Source organism: Myotis davidii, unplaced genomic scaffold (genome assembly GCF_000327345.1).
Source record: "Myotis davidii unplaced genomic scaffold, ASM32734v1 scaffold30, whole genome shotgun sequence".
Taxonomy (NCBI): Eukaryota; Metazoa; Chordata; class Mammalia; order Chiroptera; family Vespertilionidae; genus Myotis; species Myotis davidii.
This window is the reverse complement of record NW_006282874.1, coordinates 740,761-768,707: the sequence shown is the minus strand read 5'-3', so window position 1 is coordinate 768,707 and position 27,947 is coordinate 740,761. Positions and strand designations below refer to the sequence as shown.

Sequence of the window (27,947 nt, the reverse complement as noted above, 5' to 3'; positions counted from 1 at the left end):
CAGGGCTCACACCCCTCCTCTCAGTCAAGATCACCGACCTCCTTCTGGCAGAAACAGAATGGGAGGGGGCACAGCACAGGCAACAGCGACGGGGAGCTGCAGACCCAAGGGCACACCATGCCCGCAGTGACCCACAAAGGCCTGCCGGTGGGGACGAGCCCCCCTCCACCCCCTGCTCACCTGTCTGCCCAACGACGGAGGCGCTCAGTCTGTGGGGGATCCTTGAGGATACCTTCAAGGCCACGCGGATCTGGTAATACCTAAGAAAGAAAAGATCACACTACTTATTGCTGGCTTCTTCTAGAAACACCTAGACTCAATCCTAAGGGCCTAGGGAACCAGGGATGTTTCCAGACATGCGTTGTCATCCGGCCCCAGGGAGGCTGGCTTCGTAGCATGAACAGTGGGAAAGGGATGGGGCGGGACAACCGGAGACAGGAAGCTGAGTTCACCTGAGAATTAAAAACCTGTTGTCTGGCCCTAGCCAGTTTGGCTCAGAGCGTCAGCCTGCGGACTGAAGGGTCCTGAGAGAGAATCATGGATTGGCTGCCTCCTCCACACCCCCTACTGGGGAGTGAGCTCACAATCGGGCATGCGCCCTGACTGGGAATCGAACCGTGACCTCCTGGTTCATAGGTCGACGCTCAACCACTGAGCCACGCCAGCCGGGCCCACTTCAGCATTTTAAACATTGGCCCTAAATCAGTGACCACACAGGAACAGTAACAGCCCTCGCAAGACAATGAGCAGTGGCCACCGTGGCCACGGTGCGAACCATAAAGCACTGGTCCCACAGAATGAGAGACACGCGGGTGGAATTCCGGACCCAATACCCGTCAAACCCTCGTTTCTATAAATGCAGAATGACATGTGCAGTATTTCTTTAGTAAAAGACCGGTGCATGTCCACAGCTGCATCGTGACAGGAAGAGACGGGGATCCCACCACTGCCCCGACCCCATATTGCCACCAGCCGTGACCTCCCAACGGCGTCTTCTCGGGACAGAAAGGGGGTGCCCGTGGCCAGAGGCCTGCACCCCCTCCGACAGGCCTCGGCGCAGTTACAGCCACGCTCGAGATTTATGAAGCGCCCCTGCGCCCAGGCCTGTGTCAGGACTCGTGGACGCGGTTTTGTTCGGTCCTCCATAACCCCCTGAAAGCCAGCAGCATCTGAAGCGCCAACCGAGCCAAACATTGGGCCATTGTTGTTTCTCAATTTTGTTTCTCATTGATTTTGAGGGGAAGGGAGAGGGAGAGAAACATCAATGATGAGAGGGAAGCATTGATCGGCTGCCTCCTGCACACCTCACACCGGGGATTGAGCTCACAACCCAGGCATGTGCCCTGCCCGGGAATTGAACTGTGACCTCCTGGCTCATATTCGACGCTCAACCACTGAGCCACGCCGGGCGGGCGGGCCATGGTTGCTATGGAACCACTTATCCACAGCAGGGAGGCGGCCAAGGGCACCGGGCCTCACTCCAGAGAGGAGTCTTGTTGCCACACCTTCTGGAGTCCCATTTGGTGACAGACATCAAACCCTTTTCCAACCAATTCCAAGGCACCGTCTCAGTTCTTCCTCCTTAAAACACTGGAGGCCAAGGAGCCTTCCTTCAGGGAGGACTCATCATTTGGAACTTCAGATGTGTCTACAGAAATATGTTGGAAGAAATACGTTCAAAACCACAGAGAATACAAATGCTACCCTTTCCTTCCTTCATGTCCCTTACAGCTCTTACCACCACACGAAGGAGAGAAAAGAAAAAAAATCTAATAAACACGTGCTCTCAGTTGATTCTGGAAATCTCCATCATGACAGCTGCTGGAGGAGACAGCGTGCCCTGTTCACCTCTGTTTCCAGCAACTAACACGGAGCTGGTGCATGGCTGGCACTCACCCAGTGCCAGAGGAATGAATGAATGAATTTATGAATGAATGAATGAACATGCCCCAGGAACAGTGGCTCCCTCAACAAACCCCAGGTTATGCCTTCCAACCCCCACATGGCCACTCTGTGAGTGCCTGGGGATCCACATGCAGTTCTTACAAAGCAACAGAAGCAGGAATCTATTCTGATGGAACAGGGCTCTATGACATTTAGTGGTAATCACTTGCCCCTCCAGTCTATTATGAAACAGCCAGTCTGACCCAGGGACACTAGCCAGGACCTCAGACACACGTCACTGTGTTTGTGAAAAGGTCAAAACCAAGACTCTGAAGTCCAGGAGCCAAGTCGGCAAACCTAACAGCGTTCCTTGGCTGAGCCCCTTTCTCCACGAGTGACAATTCCTGTGTCAGCTCACACAACTGTCAGGACAGGCGGACAGGCAGACGGGGCAGTGCCACTGGCATGATGCTCAACCCCCATATTTCATTAGAGATAAAATATCGTTATTATTTCCTAGGACATGTGGGACCCAGACATCCTCCCCCTCCAAGATCCCAATCTTTCCTCCGGCCTCCCAGGTGGGGAAGCTGTGACGGGATGAGGGTCTGGGTGGACGAGATGCAGAGATGCCTACAGCACATCGTACCCGACAAGACAGAATGGCAGACCCAGCACTAAGGCTCTCTACAGTCTATGACAGCGGCCACCAACCTTCCGGACCTCACAGACCACCAGTGGGCCGCAGGCTGGCGACCGCGGCTCTCTGATATGGGGGCGCCCCCTGGTGGGGAAAATTCTCTTTCTTTGAGTCTCCTGAGGCAGTACTGCACAGTGGGCAGGGGTGTGGACTCTGCAGCTGGCATGTGACCAGCTTGCCGGTGGAAGAGCAGCTGATCCTGGGTGAAACTCTCAGGCCTGGTAGGGGAGTCGGGGATGTCCTGACAAGTAAGGGAGGCCTTGTGTTCAGAAGGAACCAGAAAAGGCAGACCCAGGAAGTGGCCACTAGATTTTTACTCTACGCTCATCCACTGAGCCGTCTGTTCTCACAGTATCCAGCCACCATGACAAGACCGCACGACATTTTGTTAAATTATTGGCCTTGCTAGCAAACAACAAAATGTTTTGTCGTGTCTCACTCGGCTGCCATTGTTCGCATTATCTGATGGTTCCTGCCCAATGAGGCAGCCCAGCTGGGCTTTTGGATCCACGTGGGTGGCCAGGCGGCCACGCTGCTCTCAGAAAAGGTGCGGCTGCCAGTCTCTGTCGCCCGGGGAAGCTGTTTGCCAGTGAAAAGAAGGCTCCTTCCGAGAGCCGATACCCAGCGGGACTCCACCCAAGCCCCTGGCACCGGCGATGCCCACAAGTGGCAGCGCATCCCCTTTGATTTGAGGGAACGTTGACCTTCCTCGCCTGCGCGTGGCTTGATTGGCTTGATTAGCCTGATTAGTCCTGCTTCTGCAAAGCTGGAGGGGACACGGGCAGTTGGGAACCTCAGGCCAGGAAATCTGCTGCGCAGCGTCGCTGCCCGCACCAGGGTCTTGGCAGAGAGAACATTTCTAATTGGCAAGACCGACCCCGCCTCCCGCCCAGCAGTCAGCGCAGGACAGGCTGGGAAGCAACCTGGCTCTGGGTCTTCACGCAGAGGGACGAAGGTAGGGTGTGGCATTCACCTCCACAGGCCCAGTAGGACACCGGATCGCCAGGTACGGGGGCGCGTGTCCTGGAGCAATCATAGCCTCTGAGCACAGGCTTTCTCACCTGGAAAACCAATCACTGATTGTATATGACGGACAGATGGGGTATGGCACATGGAAGCCCCGGTGCAGGGCATGAGAGCGTGTAAGCACCAGGTCCTTTTAAAGCTACTTTTGTGCCCTGGTCGGTGGCTCAGTGGTTGAACATTGCACCAAAGGGTCGTGGGGTAGATTCCCAGCCAAAGGCACCTACCTGGGTTGCATGTTCGCTGCCCGCCCCCGGTTGGGGCAGGTGTAGGAGGCAGCCAATCGTGTCTTTCTCACATCCATGTTTCTCTCTCTCCCCCTCCCTCCTTCCCTCTCTTCTTTCCACTCTCTCTGAAAAGCAATGGAAGAACATCCTCAAGTGAGGATGAACAGAAACCACCAAGAGCTGCGTGTGCTTTTTAGCATCGTGCTGGCTCACCCCGGTTTTGCTGAGGGGCGTAGTGGACACAGAAAGGGCGGGAAGACCCCAAGGCCACCCAGATCGTTTGCACAGCCCCTGCCAGGACCCAAGACGGCTGCTTTGGGCTCATCGTCCAATCCACTGCACCAATACATTGGGGTACAACTTAATTATTGAATATGTATTGATATTAAGTGATGAGGAAACACCTCCTACCAATAGGTGGATAAGTTATCTTACTGTTACTTTCAGGTCCTTTGTCATTATTAACAACACCAATGGCAACATCGAGTAAGAATAAAGGTCACCAGTTCTTATAAGCTGACCTTGAACCTGGCCAGGCAACTTCCTTTCCAAGACTCACTCCTGGGCCCCTCCCCCAAACCGCTGACAACCTCACCAAAAACAGAGGGGGTTCCCATAGCGCTTCCCGAGGCCACATGATTGGACGAGGGTGTTAGTCCACGGGGAGCTTGAGTAGGACCTGCCCAACTGGACCTTCTTGGCCGCAGTGACCAGTCCTGGTACCGAGGGAGGCTGGGCACGTCTGCCCCTCTCTGCTGCAGTCCGGGGCTCCGAATCCCCTCCAGGTGTCAAACCTACGACAGCCGGCAGTCGTGATGCACCTGAACACTCTCAGCAAATGAAGCCTCAACTCTGGTCCCACCAGGAGACACTGGAGAGGACTCGGAGCACCATTTGACTTCTGTGGTGTGAGGGGACCGGGGTGGGCTCGGGCAGCGTCGGGGGATCGGAGAGGGAAGGTCCTGTGCAAAGCCAGGCGGGCGCGGTGGTGCTCACACCAGGTGTTAGCAGGTGAGGCACATCATGGGCAGAGGTTTTGCTAGGGTTCCCGGCTGACTCGGATATGAGGTATGAGACAGAGAGGTCAAGAGTCGCCCTAAGATGCTGTCCTCGACAACCAGATGGAGTTGACACGAACTGAGATGGGTTGTGATGGAGAGGTTTCGGGGGGGAGGGGGCAGCAGACAGTCAGAGTGGATATACTGAGTAGAGGCAAGGCCTTTGGGACAGCAAGATGGCCATGTGCAGCCGAATGCCTACCTGGCAAGTCCCAAAGTCCTGAGGAGGCTGAGTGTCATAAACCAGGACGCCAGTGGCACAGGGACGGTATTTACCCCAATGGAACCAGGGGACCAGGAAGTGAGTGTAGATAGAGGGGCATTGCCAATCTGGTTGGTTATAGCCTGAGATGCTGAATGAGATGCATTTTAATCAAAGGCAGGGTTACTCTGCCTTAAACATCCAGAACCACGCCCAGGCTCCTCGCTGCACACGCCTCTTGTTCAGTAAACACAGCACAGCCCGTGGACCAGGGCTCCATCCATCTCCTCTCCCTCCCGCTCCCCATCTCGCTGCCTCTAAGCACTTGAGATTAAAGACTGATCTATCTCAGCTGGGGCTGCGAGAGGCCGGCAGGAATCCTGTCTTGGCCTCCATGCCTATGCCTAATCCTCAGGGTTCAATCTGTTTTCTCAGCACCGGGCGTGAAGACTGCATTGGGCTCCTTCTTTCTTGGCTATCAACCCGGCACACCGCCTCTACGTCACACCACTTCTCACGGCTCGACAGCCCGCTGCGCCACGGGGACGGGGACAGCGGCGGTGGACCTGAGCTTTCCACAGGCCCCACACACGACAAGTCTGTCGAATTGAACTGCAGCGAGAAAGCTGTCACACAGCGAAGAGAACAGACCGTAAATGCGCCCACCACACCGACACCCCGTGGTGACCAGGTGAGGCAATGGGTGTGATAAGCAACCTTAGCATCATCCTTTCACAATACAGATGCCCATCAGATCATCACATTGTGCACCTTACACCCCCACAAAGTCACATGTCACATACCTCCTGAAGCTCCGAAATAAAAGCAGAAAGCAGAACTCCCCAGGAGGCCAGGAGCATGTGTCCATGAGGTACGGGTTAGTGTGCTGAGTGGAAGCACCTGCTAACTCCAGGAAGGAGCGGCCGTCCCGCCCGCCCGGCTCTCAGCAGCCAGGCTAGCCCAGAGTCCTAGAGGCGGTCGGAGGACAGACAGGCTGTCGCGAGCTCAGGGCACCTGGGCAGCAGTGTAAATCCCGGACCCCAATTTACCCCAGGACTTCTTTTGTAAAATATTTTTTTAAATTTATTTCAGAGAGGAAGAGAGAGATAGAAACATCAATGATGAGAATCACTGATTGGCTGCCTCCCACATGCCCCCCACTGGGGATCGAGCCTATAACCTGGGCATGTGCCCTGACCGAGAATCAGACCGAGACCTCCTGGTTCACAGATCGACGCTCAGCTACTGAGCGACCATGTGACTTCAAAGAAGGTTCCTGCAAAGCAAGCCAGGAAGCTGAGACCTGAGGAGGGGAGTCACTTGCCCCAGGCACCTGGCCAGCGACAGAGAAACGGAACCCGAACCAAGATCTCTGTCCCTTGGGGACAGATCCACAGGCTGCCCCACGCAGGTCATCAGTGTCCGCGGGGGGCCCGAGGGAGGGCCACTGAGAGTGTGAGCTGGAGGGGCCCACACCACCCGGCACTCGCTCTGCATTGACTCAGCCATGAGGTAGTCAGGCCTGTGGGTGGTTCTGGGCTCAGCGTTTCATCTCTGCAGGAATAGAGTCGGCCCCTGCAGGCTCCCTCCTTGCAGACCTGCTGAGTCACCCACAGATCCTCAATCGAGGACCAAAGGCCTGAGGCAGCGTGGGCTCGCGGAGTCCCGGACTCCACAGGGCAGGGTCACTGCGAACGGGAATGTGGATTCGCTAGAACATCCTCCCGAGTGCCCATCGCCAGAGGCACCGGGTGGCCCACCCCTGCTCGCTGGCCAGAGGCAGGAGGGGAACGCTGCCAGGGGGAGGGAAGAGCACATTTTTATGAAAATAAGAATTATGGAATCAGAGAGAAAGAATGCCTCTTAGAAATCACTGAGCTGACCTCTACCCCTCGTGCTGGATGGAAAGGCAGGTGGTAACACTCCTGTCACACTGATTTCAGCAAAAATAGAGAGAATGGCTTGGTTTGCACCAGTGGGAAGTCATGTGACTGAAATCGAGTGTAAGACCAATGGCTTCCGGTGTGAAAGTGCTACCCACTGGCTATCCATGGGGGGAGGGGGGCACTGTCTTTGCAAACAGGTCCCCGTCAAGGCCCTGGAGCTGCTGGCCTTTAGTCCACCTGCTCACTGACCGCCCCATCCGCCCCCTCTGCAAGCTGACCACTCGGCATGGCCCTCAACCACGTCTAACCCCCACTCCCTCTCCCAAGTGGGGAGGGCACAAGGACCAGCAGACTTCACTAAAAGAAGTGGAAGAATAAAAAGATCATTTCTGACAGCAGACGAATCAATTAATTGATCTCTGGCAAGCCAAGGTAATCGTATTTCAGAGTCTATTAGGGCCGGTCAGGGCTGCTTAGCGAATTTCACAGGGAGCTAGCTGGCTGTCCCGCCAGCGATGGCGAACGTCGGGGCATACACACGGATGGCAGCTTCTTCCGGGAACCACCTGGCCTAAACTCAACCCTCTTCCCTCTGGTGGGAAAGGCAGGGCGTTGCTTCAACGAGGGTTCGATCCTCACGTTTCTGAGCATCTGACCTTTCGCATCAGATCTGATCACACCGACCGGAGGCCTTTGCACAGTGCTCTGTGGACAGGGCCCCGTTTATCCACAAAACCATCGCACACCGCTGAGCGGACAACCCTCTCAGTGACACTAGAGGCAGAAGACGGATCTGAACCTCGGCTGAAAAACTTCACTCAGAGGGGAAATCGGTTCCATGGAGAGACTCATGGGAGTTAAGACAGAACATGAAATGCGAATTCATTTTCAAGGACAGATCTTAGTTCCCATTCAGCTAACATACCAGCAACAACGGCTCACCGTGCCATAAACAGGCATAAATGAGTTATGAATACGTTGTGTGTGATTCCGGCTTTAATTGAGCCTAATTCGATACTAGATTCCAGGGCTGAGCCTGGCTACACGAGATGCCTCCCCAGTCCACATAGATCTGGAAGAACAGCACCCAGGCTTGCTGAGTAAGTTCTATTCCTGTCCTCTCCTTTTGATCGCCTTTGCCGATGGCACCACGGGCTCCTGGTGTTTTGGACAAGTCACCAGAATGTCCTGCTACGCCCTAGGCAGCTGGATTCGCCTACGCTCAGGATCCCGAGCTCAACCCAAAGCTAGTATCTTTGCCGCCAGGTTTAGAGTCATTTGTTACGCAGCAGCAAGCCGACAGGTGCTACTGTTCTGCTGTTAACGTGCCCACCTCACACGTTCGGTGTCTGTAAACGAACGTTTCCTGGCCCGTGTCATGGGGAATGCAGGCCTGTGAGGACACAGACGGGTCTGTGTTTAAATGCTGCCCCTAACCACGCTGCATCCTTGCTATTATGTGCAATGACCTTGAGAGGTATAAGTTCACGATGAAGTGTATTGAGATCTTGCACGGAAAATGCCAAATTCAGAGTACCCCCTCAAACACTGAGAGCAACTATATTTTCATTATGTCTTTAAGAAGGACAGTGTAAATTCTCCACTTTTGAGAGAGCTGGGCCCAGGTTTTACGACGCGTGGTTTGGAAAGACACCCTATCAGCATTGAGCCCACAAACACCTTTTTATCAGAACTGCACACGCTTCATTTCCCATGAGTTCACTTTCCTTTAACACAGACTGGCAACTTCCATGGACAGATTGACTACAGAGAGAGGGGGTGGGAGAAAGTAGCATTGTCCAGTCTCTCAGTATATGGTTTATCTTTAAGGACACTAAAGGCTTGGGCTTCCCAGTTGGCAGGGAAAATGATTAAAATCCTGTCTTCCTTAATCCAGAATGTCTTGGAACCTGTCCTCCCTACCTCCACCCCCCACCCCCGCCAGGAGAAAGAAACACCCCCCATACACACACTCCAGGCAGAGAAACACTCACCCCCTGTGGAACAGATCCACGTTATAGAACTTATGGAGCTCCACAGAAAACTCTACCGTCCCTTGTACTTCAGACATGATCTTCTCGGTTCATTACCTGAAAGGCAAGAGAGAAATGTACAGCGTGAGGTCCCACCCGCCACACTGAGCCCCAGCTTCCAGAACAGGAAGCCCAGCAGCGCCCATGCAGGTGGGTGAGCGTGCCCCACGATCGGGCCTTGGCGGGCCCGCTGGACGTCATCGCTCCCACTCCTTTTCCAGGTAGACGGCGAGATGGAGTGAGCTGCTTGCTGCCTGCCACACAGCTCACCCTGGGAGGGCCAGGACTGGGGCCCAGACACCCTAATTCTAAAGTGGGACCCAACGCATCAGGCTTCCCTTCCTCACTGTGGCGTCCTAGGGTTCTGGAGGCCTGGACTCCACGTCCATTAGCATTGAAGAATTATGGGTGCTTTTCCTTGCAATATTTCTAAACTGTTCAATCCGTTATTCACGCTTTCTAACATGTTTTAGAACATTTTCCATTGCCTCGGAGGAAAAGTTGTTAAAAACATTAAGGACTATTTTGGAGAAATACCACGATCCCAACCCTTCCTGAGATACTGCTTGGCTTCCAGTCCTCTGATGAGCATGTTCTCTTTTAAAGTTTAAAATGTCGTTTTTCTCTAAGTCCAGTGGTTCTCAACCTTGGCTGCACGTTAGAATCACCTGGGAATCTTTTTAAAATCCTGATTTCTGGGCCTCATCCTCCAGAAATTCTGTTTCTTTGTGACTAATGTTGTGGCCTCACCCCATAACAAAGAAACAGAATTTCCGGAGGACGAGGCCCAGAAATCAGGATTTTAAAATGATTCCCAGGTGATTCTAACGTGCAGCCAAGGCTGAGAACCGCTGTGTTAGAACATCAGCCTTCAGAGTGTGTGGCCTTCAAAAGATGAAATGAAAAGCAGTGTGTCGATTCTCACACCCATCAGCACTCACTTTAGGAAGAGGGCGCGGAGCTAACACACCCACCTGGACGGCCCACCTGTCACCTCCCCACGGAGGCGTCCCCAGGCTCATGGGTGCAAGGCAGCTACACAGGAAGCCCTTCCTCACAGGCGCTGCTGCAGCCCCCTGCACAGGCCCCCCCACGGGTGCACCCCCAACAGCCCTGACCACATGGCGTCCTGGAAGCAGGGTAGAAGGCCGGGTCCCGAAAGGAGGGCAGCCGCCGAGTTGGACAAAAGCAGCCGTGGCGCCTGCATCACACCCGTGGGATGAGCAGAGGAAGGATGGAGCAGAAACAACGCAGAGCAAGGGCCACGGGCAGGAGTGACTGTTACTCCTCTATCCCAGCAAATGCAAAGCCGGCCCCAGCTCTGGGCCTGGCCCCGTTCGGGCTGTGAGACTGAAATAACCACGCGGCCCTCAGTTCCACACCAGCGGCTCTTCTGTCCTCTGTGTGCGGAGGGAAGGCAGGTGAAGGCAGCGCCATCCATCACACCTCCCCCGGGATCCCGCAGGGGCCGCGGGAGCTGCTGGGCCGCGGGCAGGAGGCTCTATTTATCCTCGCGGAGCTGAGCACAGGCCTTAACAGGAGAGGAGGTGAGAGGAAGCTGCCAGGTCGCCACCCAGTGAGTCAGGCTGGCATCAGCCACACGCTATCTGCTGGTGCCCGGGCCAAGGCGCTTTCTGGCGATCTCGCTCGCATGCATCTGTCATTAACTCCCCAAGTGCCACGTGACTCAGCCTGTGTCTGCGGTCCCACAGGGACCACCCACACGGTCTCTGAGCCGCGCTGCCAGCTTCTCCCCCAGCGTGGGCCACCCACCTCCCAGTGCCCTCCCACCAGAATGGGAAGCCAAGTAGGGCAGAGAGGGAGGCGGGACCAGGACCTGCAGCAGCCTGCTGGGGCCTGGAGCCCAGAGGAAAGCATGCTCCCTGAGCTGTTTCAGGGGAAGTGGCTGTGGGCTCCTCACTGCTCCTCACCCCCAGGCCCGCGTGGGCCTGGGCCCGGGTCTCCCGGGTGCCTCCGCAGCTCTCTCCATAGATGCCCCAGAGCTGGTCCTCACTGTCCCTCCTGGTCTCGGCTCAAGGTCATTTCCACAGCAAGCCTCTCACCTCCCTCAGTTCCCTTCCAGCACATCACCCTCTTTATTATTTCTGGACCGTAAGCCACCCCCTGGGATTATGGCTTAATTTCTGTCTCCCTCCCCCCGTCACCGCCAGGAGGGCAGCCTCCCAGCACCCGGGCTGCCGTGTCCCTGGGGCAGCCGACGCCTGGCCCCTAGACAGAGCCCCACACGTGACCGTTCAATACACTGGTGGAGACCACTGAGCGGAGTCCTGGAGAAAGGACAGGTTCAGGAGGGGAGGGCTGACCTGGGTGAAGGGGACAGGGAGGCCTCCCAGCCCCCAACTCCCAGCACTCACACCCAGGAGGCTCAGGCCCTGTACTCTGTGGTCAAGGACAACAAAGGATGGATAGATAGATAGGGAGATGATAGATGAATAGATAGATGATAGATGGATAAATGACAGATAGATGATAGATAGAAATGGATAAGGAGGGGAGGGCTGACCTGGGTGAAGGGGACAGGGAGGCCTCCCAGCCCCCAACTCCCAGCACTCACACCCAGGAGGCTCAGGCCCTGTACTCTGTGGTCAAGGACAACAAAGGATGGATAGATAGACAGGGAGATGATAGATGAATAGATAGATGATAGATGGATAAATGATAGATAGATGATAGATAGAAATGTGAATAGATAATAAATGGATAGACAGGTGGTAGGTAGATGGATGACAGAGAGAGATGATAGTTAAACCGATAGATGAAAGATAGATAGACAGACTATATAGATAGATGATAGATGAGAAACGCCTCTCATGCTGAATGTCACGCATTCAAATAAGGTTTGGAATGTAACCATCTCATTTAAATAAATGTTTGCCTTTCCTGTCTTTGCAACTGTCTCTGCAAACTGTTCTCTCCTCCTCTGGCCCTGGCCCAGGAGCCCCTCCCACCCAACGCTAGCTTCTCCTCCCAACATGTACCTCCAGGCCTGCTTCAGGGAGCTGTCTAGGCCAGAAGCCTAAGCAGCACTTTGCTATGTGTGAAGACATTAGCTAATTAGAGTAATTCACACTAGAGTGTGAATGAAGCCAACAGTTGGAGGGGAGCAGGGAGGGGCTGCATTTTAAAGCAGGCACTGAATACATCCTGCGTTTGCTGCCTGTGCCCAGGCCTTGTGAAACTCAAGGTTGCCACCAACACTCCCAGTCAGCCTGTCCACCTCCCTCACCTTCTTCTTGAAGTCCCAGAGCCAAGCGGCCCTGTTGTCCACTCACGTGCGAGTTTTCTGAGCCGTCTGGGGCCGGGACCCTGCTTTGGACAGACGTGCGTTTGAATCCTGCCACCTTCCACCTTGTGACCTTGGGCAAGCCCCTTAACACCTTCCCAGCTTCCAGGTACAATGGGCCTCGTGGGTGGGGGTGCGATGAGCTCAACACAGTCCTGGCACAAGCAGGGAACAGGTGCTGAGTGCTGGTCCACCCCCACCCCCCGCCCCCACGGCCAGCATCTCTCCCCTCTTTTTCCCCCTCTAGTCCCCTGGGAGGGAATCAGAAATGGCCTCCCAGATTGCATTCTGAACAGGTCCTTTTTTAAAATAAATATTTTTTTTAATGATTTCAGAGAGGAAGGGAGAGGGAAAGATAATGAGAGAGAATCATTGAATGACTGCCTCCTCCCTATGATCTCCTGGTTCAGAGGCTGACGCTCCACCACTGAGCCATGCCGGCTGGGTGAACAGGTTCTGTAACAGGTGTCTCTCCCCCAGAGAACCTCTTGGCATGTAAGTTTGGGAATCACACAATAAATGATTGATTGATAGGTAGATGATAGAAATGTGAATAGATAAATGGATAGACAGATGGTAGGTAGATGGATGGAGAGAGAGAGAGATGATAGTTAAACAGATAGATAATAGATGAATAGACAGAGTATATAGATAGATGATAGATGAGAAATACCTCTCATACTGAATGTCACGCATTCAAATAAGGTTTGGAATGTAACCATCTCATTTAAATAAATGTCATTTCTCACTCCTGCAGGACTTCTCAGAGCCCTTCACGTGCGGGCACTTGGTGTGACTCTCCAGGCGGGAGAGCTCTCTAGACCAGTGATGGTGAACCTTTTGAGCTCGGCGTGTCAGCATTTTGAAAACTCTGGTGCCATGTCACATATAGAAATGTTTTTATATTTGCAACCATAGTAAAACAAAAGATTTATATTTTTGATATTTATTTTATATATTTAAATGCCATTTAACAAAGAAAAATCAACCAAAAACATGAGTTCGCGTGTCACCTCTGACGCGTGTCATAGGTTCACCATCACTGCTCTAGATACTCACGCAGTCCCAGGCCTGCATCTTAGGGCCACGCTGTGCTGTGCGCAAGAACAGTATCACCTGCAAACAGGGAACTTACTCCCCGAGACTCGGCTTCCAGCCGCAGGGACAGACGCACTAGCAGAGCATAGCCCCCTCGCCTGAAACAAGGGTGCTGCCTCACCCCTCGCTCCGTCCCCAGGCAGCACCTGCTGCTGCTGCTGCAAACAACACGCATGCCCCTCTCTCATCCCTGGGACCCATATGGCTCCTTCAGTGGCATAAGTAGGGGTCCAAGGAAACAAACTAAACATGTGAAACAGAGGTTCCTTGGCCAACAGGTCCCAAGCCCCAGCTACCCTGTGCCCGAGCCGGTGCACAGTCCGCTTGCTGCAGAGCACAGTGGTGAGTGAGCCACCTCCCCAGCCCACCCTGAGCTGCCCGGGGGCTGAATGCGCAGTGTGTGCACTCAGATTCCACAGGCAGCCGTGACCCCACACAGCCCGGCTCTGTGACTGATGACACGTTTCCCAGAACTGTGGCCAGAAGGTCCGTGTGCAAAATCCATCCCACAACATGGATGAATCTGGAAAACATGATGCTACATGAAAGTAGCCAGACACAAAGGACATGCGTTGTGGGTGGGAGTCCATTCTTATGAAATATCCAGACCAGGTAAATCCCTACAGATAAGCGCTTGTGGGCCCGGCTGGTGTGGCTCAATGGTTGAGCATCAACCTCTGAACCAGGAGGTCACGGTTCGATTCCTGGTCAGGGCACATGTCCAGGTTGCGGGCTTGACCACAGTGGGGAGCGTGTAGAAGGCAGCCGATCCATGATTCTCTCTCATCATTGATGTTTCTGTCTCTCCCTCTCCCTTCCTCTCTAAAATTAGTAATATATATACTTTTTTTAAAAAAAATAAAGACAGGCACTTGTGGCTTCCAGGGCCCGTGGGGAGAGGTCCCTGTGAGTGACAGCTAACAGCCCGGGGCGTCCTTCGGAGAGACTAAATGTTGGCACTAGACAGAGGTGGTGGTGGCACAACACGGCGAATGTGCTAAATGTCACAATCGCGCCATTCAAATGTGACGGAATGTGAGCTTCTCCTCAATCAAAACCATGCGGCCTCCGGCACCACGCAGGCTTTAACGCTGCTCCTCACAGACAACCGCCCAGTGAAAGCAACGCAAAGGATGTCACACATGGGCTGTGCAGTTTGATTATCTTCGCTCTGACTTCCAGGCTGCCCGCCCACCCCTCCTGGGGCTCCATTCTTGGTTTACCAGGGGAGGGGACACTCTTGCTACCCAGGGCCATGTGGATGTTTATAACACCATTCACAGGCCGTACAGAACTAGTGGCTTAAACATTAGCCTGCAGTATTGGGTCAAACATTTCACTACCTCACCCCTAATGCCTTGGCAGGGCCAGACCAAATGGTTTCCTGGCCTTATTCGGCCCGAGAGCCAGACGTTCCCCACCCCTGGTTTAAACTCTACAGATCAAGTCTGCACCTCATACAGGGCACCTCCAGGAGTGGCCTCGGAGCTCATATCCCTGGAACCTTCTGCTCTGAAGACCCCACCCGCCAGGGTCTTGCGGCCTCAGAGAGCCTGGCACTGCCACCCCTACCCATCACAGCCCCGATGTGCCTGGCAGGAAGGCGTACTGCCCCTCTGGACCCTGCATCTGTGCTCACAGCCTAAGGAGGTGCACCCCAGGCTCCAGCGCCTCCATAGCCTTGGCTGGGAGGGGGCTCTCCTGCACATGAACTGGGCTGCACCCCTCCCTCGGCTCCCAGACTCAGACCCAGAGGGAGACCAGGTTCTGCAGCTGGCTCTCCAGGACTGCGTGACGCCAAGGGAGCTGCTGCAACGTGGGAAGATGCCACCGGGAAGCACCTGCCGGGCCCAGAGGGGTCAAGGCATGGCCCTCCCCCTCCCAAGCTGGGGTCTCCTTGGGTCTGCACAGAGGAAAGGCCCCGAGGAGGGAGAAGGCTCAGACTGGGTTTTCAAGGGTATTCGGGTTCACTTCTGGCCAGAAGGATGCTGCTAAAAATAGCAGTCCTTCTCTGGATGATTTCACATTAAATCTGCTCACCTTACATGTCGCATCTTACTACCTCCTTCCCGCCCCTCCAGGCCTCGGGTGACCTGGAACAGCGGCTCACGGTGTGAGGCAAGGGGAGCCATGGTGTCCATAGAAATCAGCCCGTTCAGGGACCCCAGAGGGAGGGCTCTGTGCATCTGCCTGCAGACCCAGCAGCTTGATTTGGGGAATAATGCTGCCGACATAAGGCAAATCAGCGCCACGCACCTGGACCCTGTGCCGTCTGGCAGGCCGCCCACTCTCCGTTCTGGAATATCGGGGGAGTGGAGGCAGTTCCAGGGACCGGGACTGGGTGGTAGACCAGAAGCCCAGTCATTCCCATAGGCCAGTGGTCAGAAAACCACAGCTCGCGAGTCACGTGCGGCTCTTTGGCCCCTTCAGTGTGGCTCTTCCACAAAATACCACGTGCGGGAGCGCACGTACAGTGTGATTGAAACTCCATGCACAGAAGTCGGTATTTTGTGGAAGAGCCACACTGAAGGGGCCAAAGAGCCGCATGTGCCTCGCGAGCTGCAGTTTGCCGACCACTGCCATAGGCGAAGGGCCCAGTGTTTCCCGTACTTTATCCCAGGCTCACCCTCTACCCACTGCCTTCGGATGGGAGTGGGAGGAAGGGAGAATGAGAGGAGGAGGAGGGAGGGGAGGAGGAGGAAAAGGAGAGATGAGTCAGGCAAAGTAGGTCAGCCGCCTACTCTCCTGCAGAACCCCCGACGCGGAAGAAGCTACCAGAGGAATCCCCTTTACCTCCTGAGCACGGTGTTGCTCAGCCTGGTGGAGCCCCACCTGAGACAGGGAGCTCACTACCTTCCAAGGCCGCGTGACCCTGTTGTTCCCGTGGGCTTCCCAGGGCTCACTCCGCACTTCGGGGCGGGAACCTCCCTGCCTTCAGACAACTCCCAATCCCGGACCCTCACACGCCCCGTCCCCGGGGCCGGGCTCCGGACCTGGGGTGTTTGAGGAACCGTCTCTGATGAAGGGGAAACACGGGCAGACTATCTGTGGTTGACGGTCTCAAGTTTGGTGACAGCAGAAACTAAACCACCTAGCATGTCCACACCTCCGATGGGACTGCACGGCGCAGTGTGCTCTGCGAGCCACGTGGAAATTCCAGAAACTCACAAAATGTCTGGGGCCCAAAAGAAGAGTCCTCCCTAATCACAGGATGGAGCACTGTATGACATGACGGGCCTGGACACGCGTTTATATGAGTATTAGCTGGTGTCACGTCAGAAGTTTCCATGTGCACCAGAACGTGGGGGAACTGGGGTCCGCAGCTGCCAGGACCGCACGACTTCTCAGAGCCTGTGACGTGACGGTTCCTCCTCCGCGTGTCCAGTAGAGAACGCCTCTGCCCGCCCTGATGGGAACCCTCTGAGCCTCAGCTGCCTCCTCAGCAAGGCCCACCTGAGGCGGGAGCCCGCCGTGGCAGAACCTTGAAAATCAAGAGCGAGCCCACGGGAGGCACACGGCACTCACTGCCTTCTTCCCCGTCAGTGACAGCCGCGGGCTTGAAAGGAGCCCATCTGTTTAGCAGCCCGGGCTCTCAGCCAAACAGTGGCCCCGGGGGCGTGTGCACATCCATTTCCCAGCCTTCAGCAAAAAGAGAGAAACGCGCTTTCACACCGGCTGACGCAGCAGCGGGGCCTGGGACGGGCAAGGACGCCAGCGTCTTACTGAAGAGATAACGACCGGGCATCTCCTTCCTCGGGAGCCTGGTGACAAATGGACTAACGAGCAGGAAACCTCAGCTCCGGGGGATACACTTGGATGTGAAGCTGTGAGAGCGAACTCGCCCATCACTTCTGGGTCCTCACAGGAAGCCTCCCCATTCCGGGAACTCAGGCCGCTCAACCTGGGTAAGCGCGGGCACACGGACACCCACGCTGCTCACGTACCAGGGAGCACGTTACACATGGTTACTGAGTGCCTCCTAGTGTCTGGCCCTGGTGTGTGTGTGTGTGTGTGTATGTGTCAGAGGGAGGGAGGGAGGGAAGAAGGGAAGGAGAGAAGGAGGGAAGGGGGTGGGAGGATAGGGAAGATCTCTCATTCATGTCCGGTTCTGTGCTAGCACTGGACACGCGAGCCCAGGGATGAAGGGACTGGGCAGCCTCTGTTCTCCCATCCTCCTCTCAGGACAACCCTCCACTGTGTCACAACCCCGTCCTCAAACAATCCTGGTGAGTGACAGGCACAGAGGACCTGTCCTGGGCCAGACACTGTGGCCAGTGATCCCAACCTTAGCTCACCTCCCCCGAGGAGGCAGGTGTCCCATTGAAGGGGTTCGATTGCAGAGAAACACCCACTTTTCTTACGGACGTGGAGCTGCGTTGGGGAGCTCTGTGGCCATGAGCAAAGGGCCTTGCAGGACACCGGCTCAGAGCAAAGGGCCCCAGGATGCGCTTCAGCAGGGCCCTTCCTCATGCCCCACAGGCCCTCCTGCAGCCGCCTGCGGTGACGGCGACAAAGGACACAGTCGTAGAGACCCCCTGGTCGGAGCCTGCCAGGCCAGCTCCCTCAGTCCAGTTAGGGAACAAGCACCCTAGGGGCGAGGGGTCACCCAGGACACTGCCGGGCAGCACAGCCAGGACGGGACCAGGTCTCAGGCCATGGCAGCCCTCTCGCCTCTCGCCACGGGCCCCGAGGGGGAGCCAGAGCTGCCTTTGCAGGTCCTCGATCCTCGGGGACTTAAGTGCTGGGACAGGACAGAGCCTCTAATTAGTGCAGAGAGGTAATGAAGAGGACACGGCCCGGGAAGGCGATGACTCTCCAGCGTCCAGGCGTGAATGACAGTGGGTGCCACTGAGCCGCCACCGGGCTGACTTGTCCCGCTGCTCCTGAGGGCTGCCGCCGCAGCAGGCCCACCAGGGCTCCCTCTCCCTCGCCAGCCCCTCCACTGGCTGCCCGCTCCGCACACGGCACAAGGGGCTGCTCTGGTTTGGCGTCTGCGCGCTTCCTTTTCTTAAATGTCCTTATTGATGTCAGAGAGGAAGGGAGAAGGAGAGACAGAAACATCAGTGATGGGAGAGAATCATGGGTCGGCTGCCTCCTGCACATGCCCCACTGGGGATGGAGCCCGCAACACGGGCACGTGCCCTGACCGGGAATCAACTGTGACCTTCTGGTTCAGAGGTCGATGCTCCCACTGTGTCCATGCTTTGTTTTCCTCCTGGTACTTCATGGACCTATTTTGTACTTTCCTTCTTCTTTGTGGTAAGAACATTGAACACGGGAAGCCTCCTCTGACCCAGTGTTTCCTGCACAGCTCAGTATTGTGGCTTGCAGGCACGACGTTCCCAGCGGCCTCCAGCACGCGCTCACCTTCTATAACTGAAACCTTGCGCCCACTGCACCGAAAAGCATCACATTCCAGCCACGGCACCGTTTCTGGAGGAAGGGTTATGCAGATGGCAACCCCCTGGCAGTGCCCTGCTGTGAGTCACTCGGCACACACCACTCGGCACACACCAGGTCTAAGGCTCAGAACGGGGGGGGGGGGGTCCCATTCAGCATGAGCCTCAGTAGTGATAACGAAACAGTGATGCATGACATTCCACCCAGAGACCCCAGGAGGAAAGCAATGAGGATCTTGTTGCTCCCAATTCAGGGGGTCGGACTTCAAGCAGAACTCAGTGGGCGTCTCTATACCCAGCCAGGGAGCTTGCAGGTGGGGCTGGCAGGTGACTCCAGGTGTCTCCGCCGAAGGGGCACCTATTCTCCAGCAACAGTCTCTCCTATCACATCTTTCTTGAGGTCTCTGACCATGATCCAAGCCAGGTGTGCTCTCCTCCTTATTCCACCCTTCCCCACCCAGTCTGGGTACCTCTCTCGTTCTCCGTGGCATAGATTGAGGTGTGGACCCTCATCTCCCATTAGGGTGTGAACCCCTTAAGGTCAGCGACCACACCTGGCTCAGATCCACAGCCACCGTGAGAGGATCTAACAGTGTGAGCACTCACAGTTTCCGATGGATGTCCCTCAGTCAAATACAGTCTAAGCTGTGGCATCAGTTGCTTCGATTTCATGGGGGTGACGGGGTCCCAGAAGACCTTGATTTTCTTGCAACGTCCAGGTACCCAATCAAAAGGGACGTGGGATGGAAAGACCATGGAACAGTATCCATCCAAGCATCAGTGTTAGGAACTCTGAGGGCAACGTTCAAAGTCAGACAGAATACTGAGGCAGGAGGCGGGGAGGCAGCGGGCTGTGCACAGATGGTCGAAGGTGGCGGACAGATGTGCGAGGACAGATGTGGAAGGACCAGAACGTGATAATACACTGAGGTCTGATTCTTCCAGCAACAAAGAGCCACTGGAGAGCAAACAACACGTACGGATGACCTACCGTGTTCCAGGACCTGTGTTAGCTGGTGCACAGCACTTAATCCTCATAAAAGAATGTAAGTCAAAGCTAGCTCAGCAAGGCCAGGTGGCTGAGGGTCTCGTGGTGAAAAAACGTCAACTGCCCAAGTCTATGGCCTTTCTTCTCAGCTGCACGCGTGGGTGACTGATGCCTGAAGAAGCCTCTTCCGTAAGGACGGAGAACAGGCGTGCTGGAGAGGGGAGATGTTACGGGCTGGGACACCGTTAGGAGCTGCTGCAAGAACCCTTGGCAGAGAGGCGGAAGCCTGGCTCCAGGCACCAGCTCCAGAAATCAATCAAACTTGGAAGCCAAGTGGGCGGAAGGAAGGCAGAGCTGTGGACGGCTGGGAGGCACCCACCCTGGGTAGGGGGGCTGAGGGGACAGCCTCTCCTGCTGGGGCCCCGGCACCGGGTCCACGCAGCAGCCGGCCTGCCCTCGGGGGTCTTTGCTCTGACAGGCGTCAGTTCCAAGGACGGAGTATTATTAGGTGAGCTTAGCTGTGTGCTAGCTCCCACTTCCTCTCTGAATCATGTGTGCGTGAATCATAACCACCCTTCTCATATTTTAGAAGCAAGTGTATAATTTTTCTTCCCCCAAGAAAAGAAATAAATTGCTGCCTAAATAGGAATCTAATGTGGTTTCTCAAGCGCTTGGACTTATTCAGTTCTGAGCCTGCCTTTTCTTTGGGCGCGAGAATAACCAGAAAAGCTAAAAATAAAACATTTTTAAAAGGTGACACCTATTGAGCGTCTGCCCTGTCCATGACTCTGCTCTACCCTTTCCCGGGTCAAGGTCGCTGCAATCATTCCCATTTGATAGATAAGCAACCGGAAGCTTATAGACGCCATTCACTGGCCCAGAAGCACACAGCTATTATCCTCTTAGGACACTGCACTAGCAGCTGGGAAGCCAATCATCTCTGAACCTGTTCACTGTATATGAAAGGGGTTACCACCTAAGTCTAGTTCTTTCAGGCCGATGCTCTATCCACTGAGTCAAACCGTTAGGGCCTGAGTCTGGTTCCTGAGGTGGATGACCACCGCGTGGGATGCTTAGAGTGTTATCCTCGCGTAGGAGAGCTGCTTAGCTCTGCAGTATCACTACTGTATCCAAATACAGTGATAACATGGCTGCATCCCTTATTAAAATGCAATAATGACATCACAGTATCAAACACTGCGTATCAATGCAACAGCAGCAGCAGCAGCTTATGTGGAGCGTCTGGGAGGTTTTGGGGATCTTCAGCTGCCGTATCTCACCAGGCCTTGATCCCTCCATGAGAATTAAGGCCACGCAAACGTTTCTGCATAAACCCACTCAGGGGCATCGAAACAGGTGGTTGAAGAGCACACATTGCCTCATGGTCGGCTCTCAAGGTGACCTTGTGAAGTCACAGTGAGCCTTCTGCTTGAAAATTGGGGTGGGGGGATCTCCGATCTGATTCCCCCTTGGAATTCCAGGCAGCGGCTCCAGCCATCTGGCTGAAGGGGCGGGGGGCAGGGAGGAGGGGGCTGGAGAGCTCACATACTTCCAGGCATCCGTACACACTGCGTGGTGGCCAGGGCTAGTCGCTGCTAACGCCCTGCATTTCCTGACCCTTGGAGGACACCCTCCGAGACCACCCACGTGCCCTGCCGTACAAGGGGGTGGGACTGCCAGAGTCCCACTTTGTAATAACCATGTTGTCAACGAGATGAGCTGGGGCCCTTCACCTTCGCCCAGTGTGATGGAGAGGGAGCACTGAGCTTAAAGCTTGTCTCAGAGGTGACGACTGGGCCTGGGGAGGGCAAACAGCATGAGCAGTGCCCTTAGTGATGGGTGGAGCTTGGGTTCACAAGAAGAGAGGGTCCCTGGACAGCACCTGGAGAGGCCAACGCACCTGACCTGGTGGAAAAATCACTCGGGTGTGGTCCCCCCTCTTCTGTCATTTCTCAGGAAGACAAGCCCACACTGTCTCCTCCGTGATGCGCCTTGTTCCTGGGATGTGAGGGGTGACGGCAATGCCACTGGAGATGCGGCCCACCCACAGAATCGTGTGTGTGGGGCACATGCATTTGAGGGGGACAGCGGGGATCAACATGTCTGCTGCCTCACCGGGGACCCCGTGCCGGGAGAGTGGCCTTCCATGAAATGCACACGGCAGTGTGGTCTGTGTCCCCTTCACGTCAACCTCGGGACATCAAAGACTGAGACCCAGGAGGGGATCTCGGCTTCATGGAAAACTAGAATCAACATGGAAATCAGAGCCGCAAAGGGCCCTCCGGGCTTGTCTCCAGGCAAGGCCGTCCGTACCCGCCGGGCCTGCAGAGGCCAGGGCGGCGCAGGGGGAAGGGCACCCTGTATTCTGCTGACACGACCCGGATGGAGAGGCACAATAGCCTCCACCGCCAGCTCAGCAGCCATGTGTCCACCTGGCACAGGAAAGCCTTGCGCAGCGTCCACTCAGGGCTGCTCCGTCCAGACAGGGCTGGCCTCGGTCCCACTGGACGTGGCTTTCTAACCCGTGTGAGAACGCAGGGACCTGATGTGGAGTTAAACAGGCCGGAGACGTTTTTAAGGGCTGTGCCACCTGGGGGACATCTTTTAATGTTCCTAAGTGCCGATTTCCAGTTCTGTAGAAGGAAGAGGAGAACCACCTCAGAGGGATTTGGGGACAGTAATGTGTGACCATGTGTTTGCCATAGCATCTGCCCAAGGGGTGTGCGGGGAGGATGGGGGACCCTTCCCCTTGCCCCCTGGGCCGCTGAGTGCTGAAGATTACCGCCGGCAGACAGGACGGGAGGCAGGGTGAAGTCCACGTGCAGGGCTTGTTTGGCAGGGCCCCCACATTCTGACTCCCGACAGTCTACCTTCATCTCCGCTAACTGCCAACACTGAGCTCTTACTGCAAGGCAGCGGGTCTGTGATGAGCTCTATCGCTGATGAAGGTGCTACATTCCTCAGGAATTTAGGAATGTGGGGAAATGCAGTCATGTTGGGTAATGACATTGGTGGAGAAGAAGAAGAGAGGCATCATGGTCAGATGAAGGAGTTACGATCCCAGCTTGGCTACTTCCTAGCGGGAGACCCAAATCGCTTAGCCGCTTGGAGCCTCAGCGTCCTGAGCTGTCAGATGGAGGTCAGACCCACCTCCCAGCAGCACAGAGTGGAGGGGGGCCTGCTGATAGAGGCGCTGGGAGGAAACACGTCATCACCACAGAGCACGTGCCAGGCACACACCTGACCTTCCTCCGATACATGGACACACTAACGCTCCCACCCACGTGAACACCAGGATCCCTGAGTCACTGATGTGCTCGTTTTGACTGAAGAGCCAGTCACAGTCCGGCAAGGTGGGTGCTGTGCCCATGCCAGAGTCAGCTAACAGGTAAAGAGCTTATTGGTGGCTCTGTGCGCTCACCTGTGAAAAGCACCGAAAGTACAGAAATAGGCACCTTCTCTTTCTGGGAAATCTGCTCACATTCATTAACCCAAAAGGCTTCGAGCAATTCATGCTTGTAAAGCACTTTGACATCCTAAGAATAAGAGGCAATTCAGACGCGCAGTTCTATTTATCACAGCCTTTTAGGAGTATTACTCAAGGGCTCTCAAGTCTGAGCTCCTCCAATCCCACACCTCTCATCTCAGAGACAGAGGCGCCGTGGTGTCTACTCGGGGCCAGGATCCTGCGGATTCCCCGGGAGTTCTTGGAACTCTGCTTCCCTGGCAAAACTGTGGACAACAGTTGGAAATATAGTAAAAGGAAGAAGCATTTTGAGTGCTTTCCAGTACCAACTAAATGCTGATTCCTCTTAACCCTAGTTCAAGTCGCACCCCTGGCCCGTTTCTACGGCTTTAGCATTAGGACAGGGCAACCTGCCCATATAAGACTAGAGTATTTTGGGCCCAAAAGACAAGAGGACAGAATCCAGGGCCACTTCAACCTCTGCAAAGTGAGGGAGAAACCAAGAGAGGAAAGGGAAGCCACACATTCCGCATCCGCCTTCTGTCCAAACCTCTGGCTGAGCCCCAACCACAAGCAGGTGGGGCAGGCAGACCCCAAGAGCTGGACTTAGGATAAAATAACTGAACTCACATTCCAAGTGCTGCCCAAAGGGCAGAGGTTGCTGTTTGAATTCAATCAAGTTAATTGTCCACGACAGCAAACCAACAAGTAACAACAAAACACACTCATTGGAAGAATGTTATAGAATCCAGAGTCTCTACAACACAACATTCACAATAACTAAGACAGAGTCGAAAACTGTTCAAAGTGAGAGGAAATATGAAAACATGACCCATTCTTAAAAGAAAAGATAACGGATGATCCAGATATCCAGCTATTGTGATTATCCCAAGTTATAACTAGGCTCGATGACATAATGGAAAATATGCTTGTAATGATTGAAAATTAGCTATAAATCTTGCATATCCCTTGGATTTCAAATGGAAATTAAATGAAGAATCACATAGGGTTGGAAAGTTTTTATCTCATAAAAACAGTAGTTTGGGGAAAGTTCACATTTTTCTGTAGACAAAATATTTAATAGACCAGCTATAAGAGACTGAGAATGCAATATAACCACTAATAATTAATTCATTAATTAACTCAATAGATAATTACATGCTGGCTTCCAGGCATGGTTCAAACATCGACCTAAACAAGTTACCTGCTTTTTTGGAGCTTCTGTTACACATTCACCATAGATAATCCTTGCTTTGTGAGAGATAATTAGTTTACATTAAGTAATTGACCATTGAAACTATTTTATTTGGGTCTTAAACCTTATTTCATGCATCCTGTCCTCATCTTTTCACCCCAAAGCTAATCTAGGTATCAGAGATGTATATTGGTGACACACACACAAACATAGTTCAAAATTGTATTTCTCTCTCTCCCCTCCCCACCCCCGCCACCCTTTCCTCACCCCATATATACTTTATGTGGAATTGTGGGTACTCTAGTAACATTGACAATTTTGTATCAGATCTTCTCCCCACGCCCCCACTAACCGGGGGGCCACCTTCTTTCCCTCGAGCCTGTGCCTCCCCAGTGCCTGGCACACAGCGGCCCGAAGCACATCCTGGTCCAGCTCTTGATGAAATGGCGATGACTAACACCAAGCTTCCTGAGAGCGGCATCTGACTCATGAGCATCTCATCTCTTCCAATGCAGTGAGATTCTTCCCCCGTCACTGCCACAGAGACTTCGTGGGCGGGCGGGAGAGGTCACCGTGCAAATAGGTCACCAGCAACAGAAGGGACTTCTGTTCAGTAATTGGTACCTGAGAAAACGAGTGGCTTCACATTCGCTTGACTTGGGCCGCCTCTCCCCGACCATTAGTCTTACAAAACACAGACCTCAATTAGCTTTCATGGAAATGAGATGATGTCATGCGCCTTGGAAGGCTTTCATCTGTCCACGGGGAGCTCTACCAGGCAGCGTGTCCAGACTGCGTATCCATGGAAATCGCTGTTGAGGGCCAGCACAGAGATGCTATTCTTCCAGGTTACACAGCCCCGTCCCATGGATGGTCCACTGTCACGTCACAGTGGCCCCGTGTGGTCTGCATGCGGGAAGCCCACAGCACAGAGGGCAGTAAAGGAGGCTGGAGGGGTAAGTAACCAGTCACAGATGGTGCCACCCTCTGCTGCATGCTGGACACTGTCCTGGGACCTCTCTTCATATGACACTGTGTGCATGCGCACGTGTGTTTCTATGTTTAACATTTCATTTTCATAACACCTATTTATTGAGCACTTACTATGTGCAGGTGCATTCAACATCCCTCATGGAGATGCTATTGGCCATCCCCTTTCAACAGGTTTTGAAATGCCAAGTGATTGTGTGTAGCTGGGACTCAGGTTCTACTTTTCGGATAGAGAATCAATATATTTATCCACTATGTTATCTTCCCCTAACCTCTGCCATCAAAGACAGAACAAAATAAAATGAGGAGAGAGAAACAATTCAAATGAAGTGATTCTGGAGGGTAGCCAGGACATTATGCCCGGCACTCCACCGACAGCAGAATGTAAAAAGTAATAGCTCTTCAATTCTCCAATTCCCCTGAGTAATGAATCCCCAGCAAACCATCTTGTGTCCAAGGGCCTCGCCGTGTAGCCGAGTCCCCGCTCCCGGGAGACGGGCTGATCGCTGTCGTGGGCTCTGAGATTCGGTAAGGGAAGGACGGCAATGGAGTTTTGGAAACGGATCGATGTTAATGCACTGCCACTGACCAGTCCGAGAGGGCCAGGCGATGGTTCCAGGAGGACATGCCTGTGTCATCTCATGGTTTAACCTGAGGGTGGGTTACCATCGGACAGGAGCTTCCCATGGGAGTCGGATGCTGCCTGCGTCTTGCATTTAGGGAAACAGAGCGACCCCACCAGGCCCTCCCTGCAGACAGCAGTGTGTGTGTGGAGCTGCCTGAGGTGGGAATACGGTTCATGGTCTACCATTCGCCAGGCAGTAAGAGCTGGGCCTCTCATCGCCTCTGAGTGACAGACATCTGGTCAACCCCAAGTCATGGGCCTGGAAGCAGCTGCTCCAGAGCTGGTAGTTGAGAAAGCATCTGGGATTTAGTCTCTCTGACTCAAATAATCTTTATAATTTTTTTTACTCATACTGGTTCCAAAAAACAATTTTCCAAGGAGCTAGGAAACGTGAGTTTGTGTGTGAATTCAGTGCTGCAGGGGGGGGTGGGGGGGTGGCACTCAAGTGTCGGCACCTCTTACTACAAGGATCAAGATGAGGAAATGAAAACCAAACCAAAATAAGTGACCTTCTGAACTTCTCCATCGCACATGGGAAGTAGGACGCACACAGATAAAGCGGCGAATTAGTCACCCCAAGGCATGTTTATTTGCAAAACTGCCACCAAAGTGATTCATTACATGTTTACTCCACCGGGACTCGGGGACAGGGCAGTGGAGCTGAAACCCTCTGTTTGGGGAGAGAATCGGCGACAATCACTGGAACAGCGACAAACATGGAAACGAGAGAAGTCTACTGCCTCGACATTGCCGAGCAACAGCACAGAGCCACAGGTACGAGGGGGACCTTGGCCCCTTCCTTCCTCTTTTGCTCAACATGTAACCAACCAACCAACCCAACAAAACCCTGCACAGCCACAGATTTAGTTGAGGGTCATGGAGAAGGCTCTGACCAATGCTGGTGTGGCTCACAGACAGACAGCACCGCTGAACTGGCAAGCAGTGGAGAGGGGAATGGCGCACTCCTGGGGACCTACTATGTGCCAGGCTCCCTGCCTCAGTTCCCATGCACAGCCCGTGTTCCTCACAAGGCTTCGAGTTCAGAGGACAAGGATTCTCCCCGCTGCTCAGCTTTGCCTGGCGGCCTGCAGCCCAGGGCTCGGCTGGTGTAAGCATTGTGTAAACGGGCTGAGTAAAGCAATGACCCCGAGACCCTGAGGAACCAGATGGGCACCGAGTGCTGACGCCCGAGAGAACGAACTGAGGCTCGGCTTCACTGAACCACCTGTGCCATCCGCTCGGGGGTGGGGGGTGAGGGAGCAAGGAGCGACTGTGTGACCTTTGAGAGGAGGAAGTCCCAGGGGACCTATTTTAACGCAGAAGGAAGATTGCTTCCATCCGACAAACACGATGCTGTTACTACACGGACCCTCCCCAGGGCTTTGGAGGTTAAATGTGTCCCTGAGAAGCAATTCAGTTTCTGCCTTGTTGGCTCAGCACAATCTCTAACCAGGACTAGAGAAATGAAAGCTACATTTGACCCGCATTCCGCACAACTGTCGCCCACATCCACAACTAACCAGGTCTCCTGTCTATAAATTCCATGTCCTTGGCCTGACGACCTCTCTTCCTGAGTTCCAGCCACACATGTGAATTATAATAATAATACATGGCAACAATATCATGATCATCGCCAAGGGCCAGAGCTTTGCACGGTCTAACAGCTTTAAATGTATCACCTCATTTAACCTTCACAAGAGCCTAACCAGGAGGCTATCACTGTTGCTGTAATAATTCCCACTTCACAGATGAGGGACTGAAGAAGACAAAAGCATGCAAGTCCAATAGATCAACTACTTCTAACTTTGGACTCTGCTTCTCCCTGCCTGGCATGGCTCTCTTTGTGAATGGATGTGTAGTGGGTGGGTG

General features: G+C 54.2%; 1 protein-coding gene across 1 annotated transcript in view; it reads right to left on the bottom strand.

The window, feature by feature from the left end:
* FAM135B (family with sequence similarity 135 member B) overlaps positions 1-27,947 on the bottom strand; it is a 97,482-nt gene that overhangs the window by 39,986 nt on the left and 29,549 nt on the right. The window contains 2 exon segments of the mRNA XM_006753261.2: positions 181-260; positions 8,975-9,070. Of these exon segments, the coding sequence (XP_006753324.1) occupies positions 181-260; positions 8,975-9,051 (157 nt within the window). The 5' untranslated portion in view covers positions 9,052-9,070.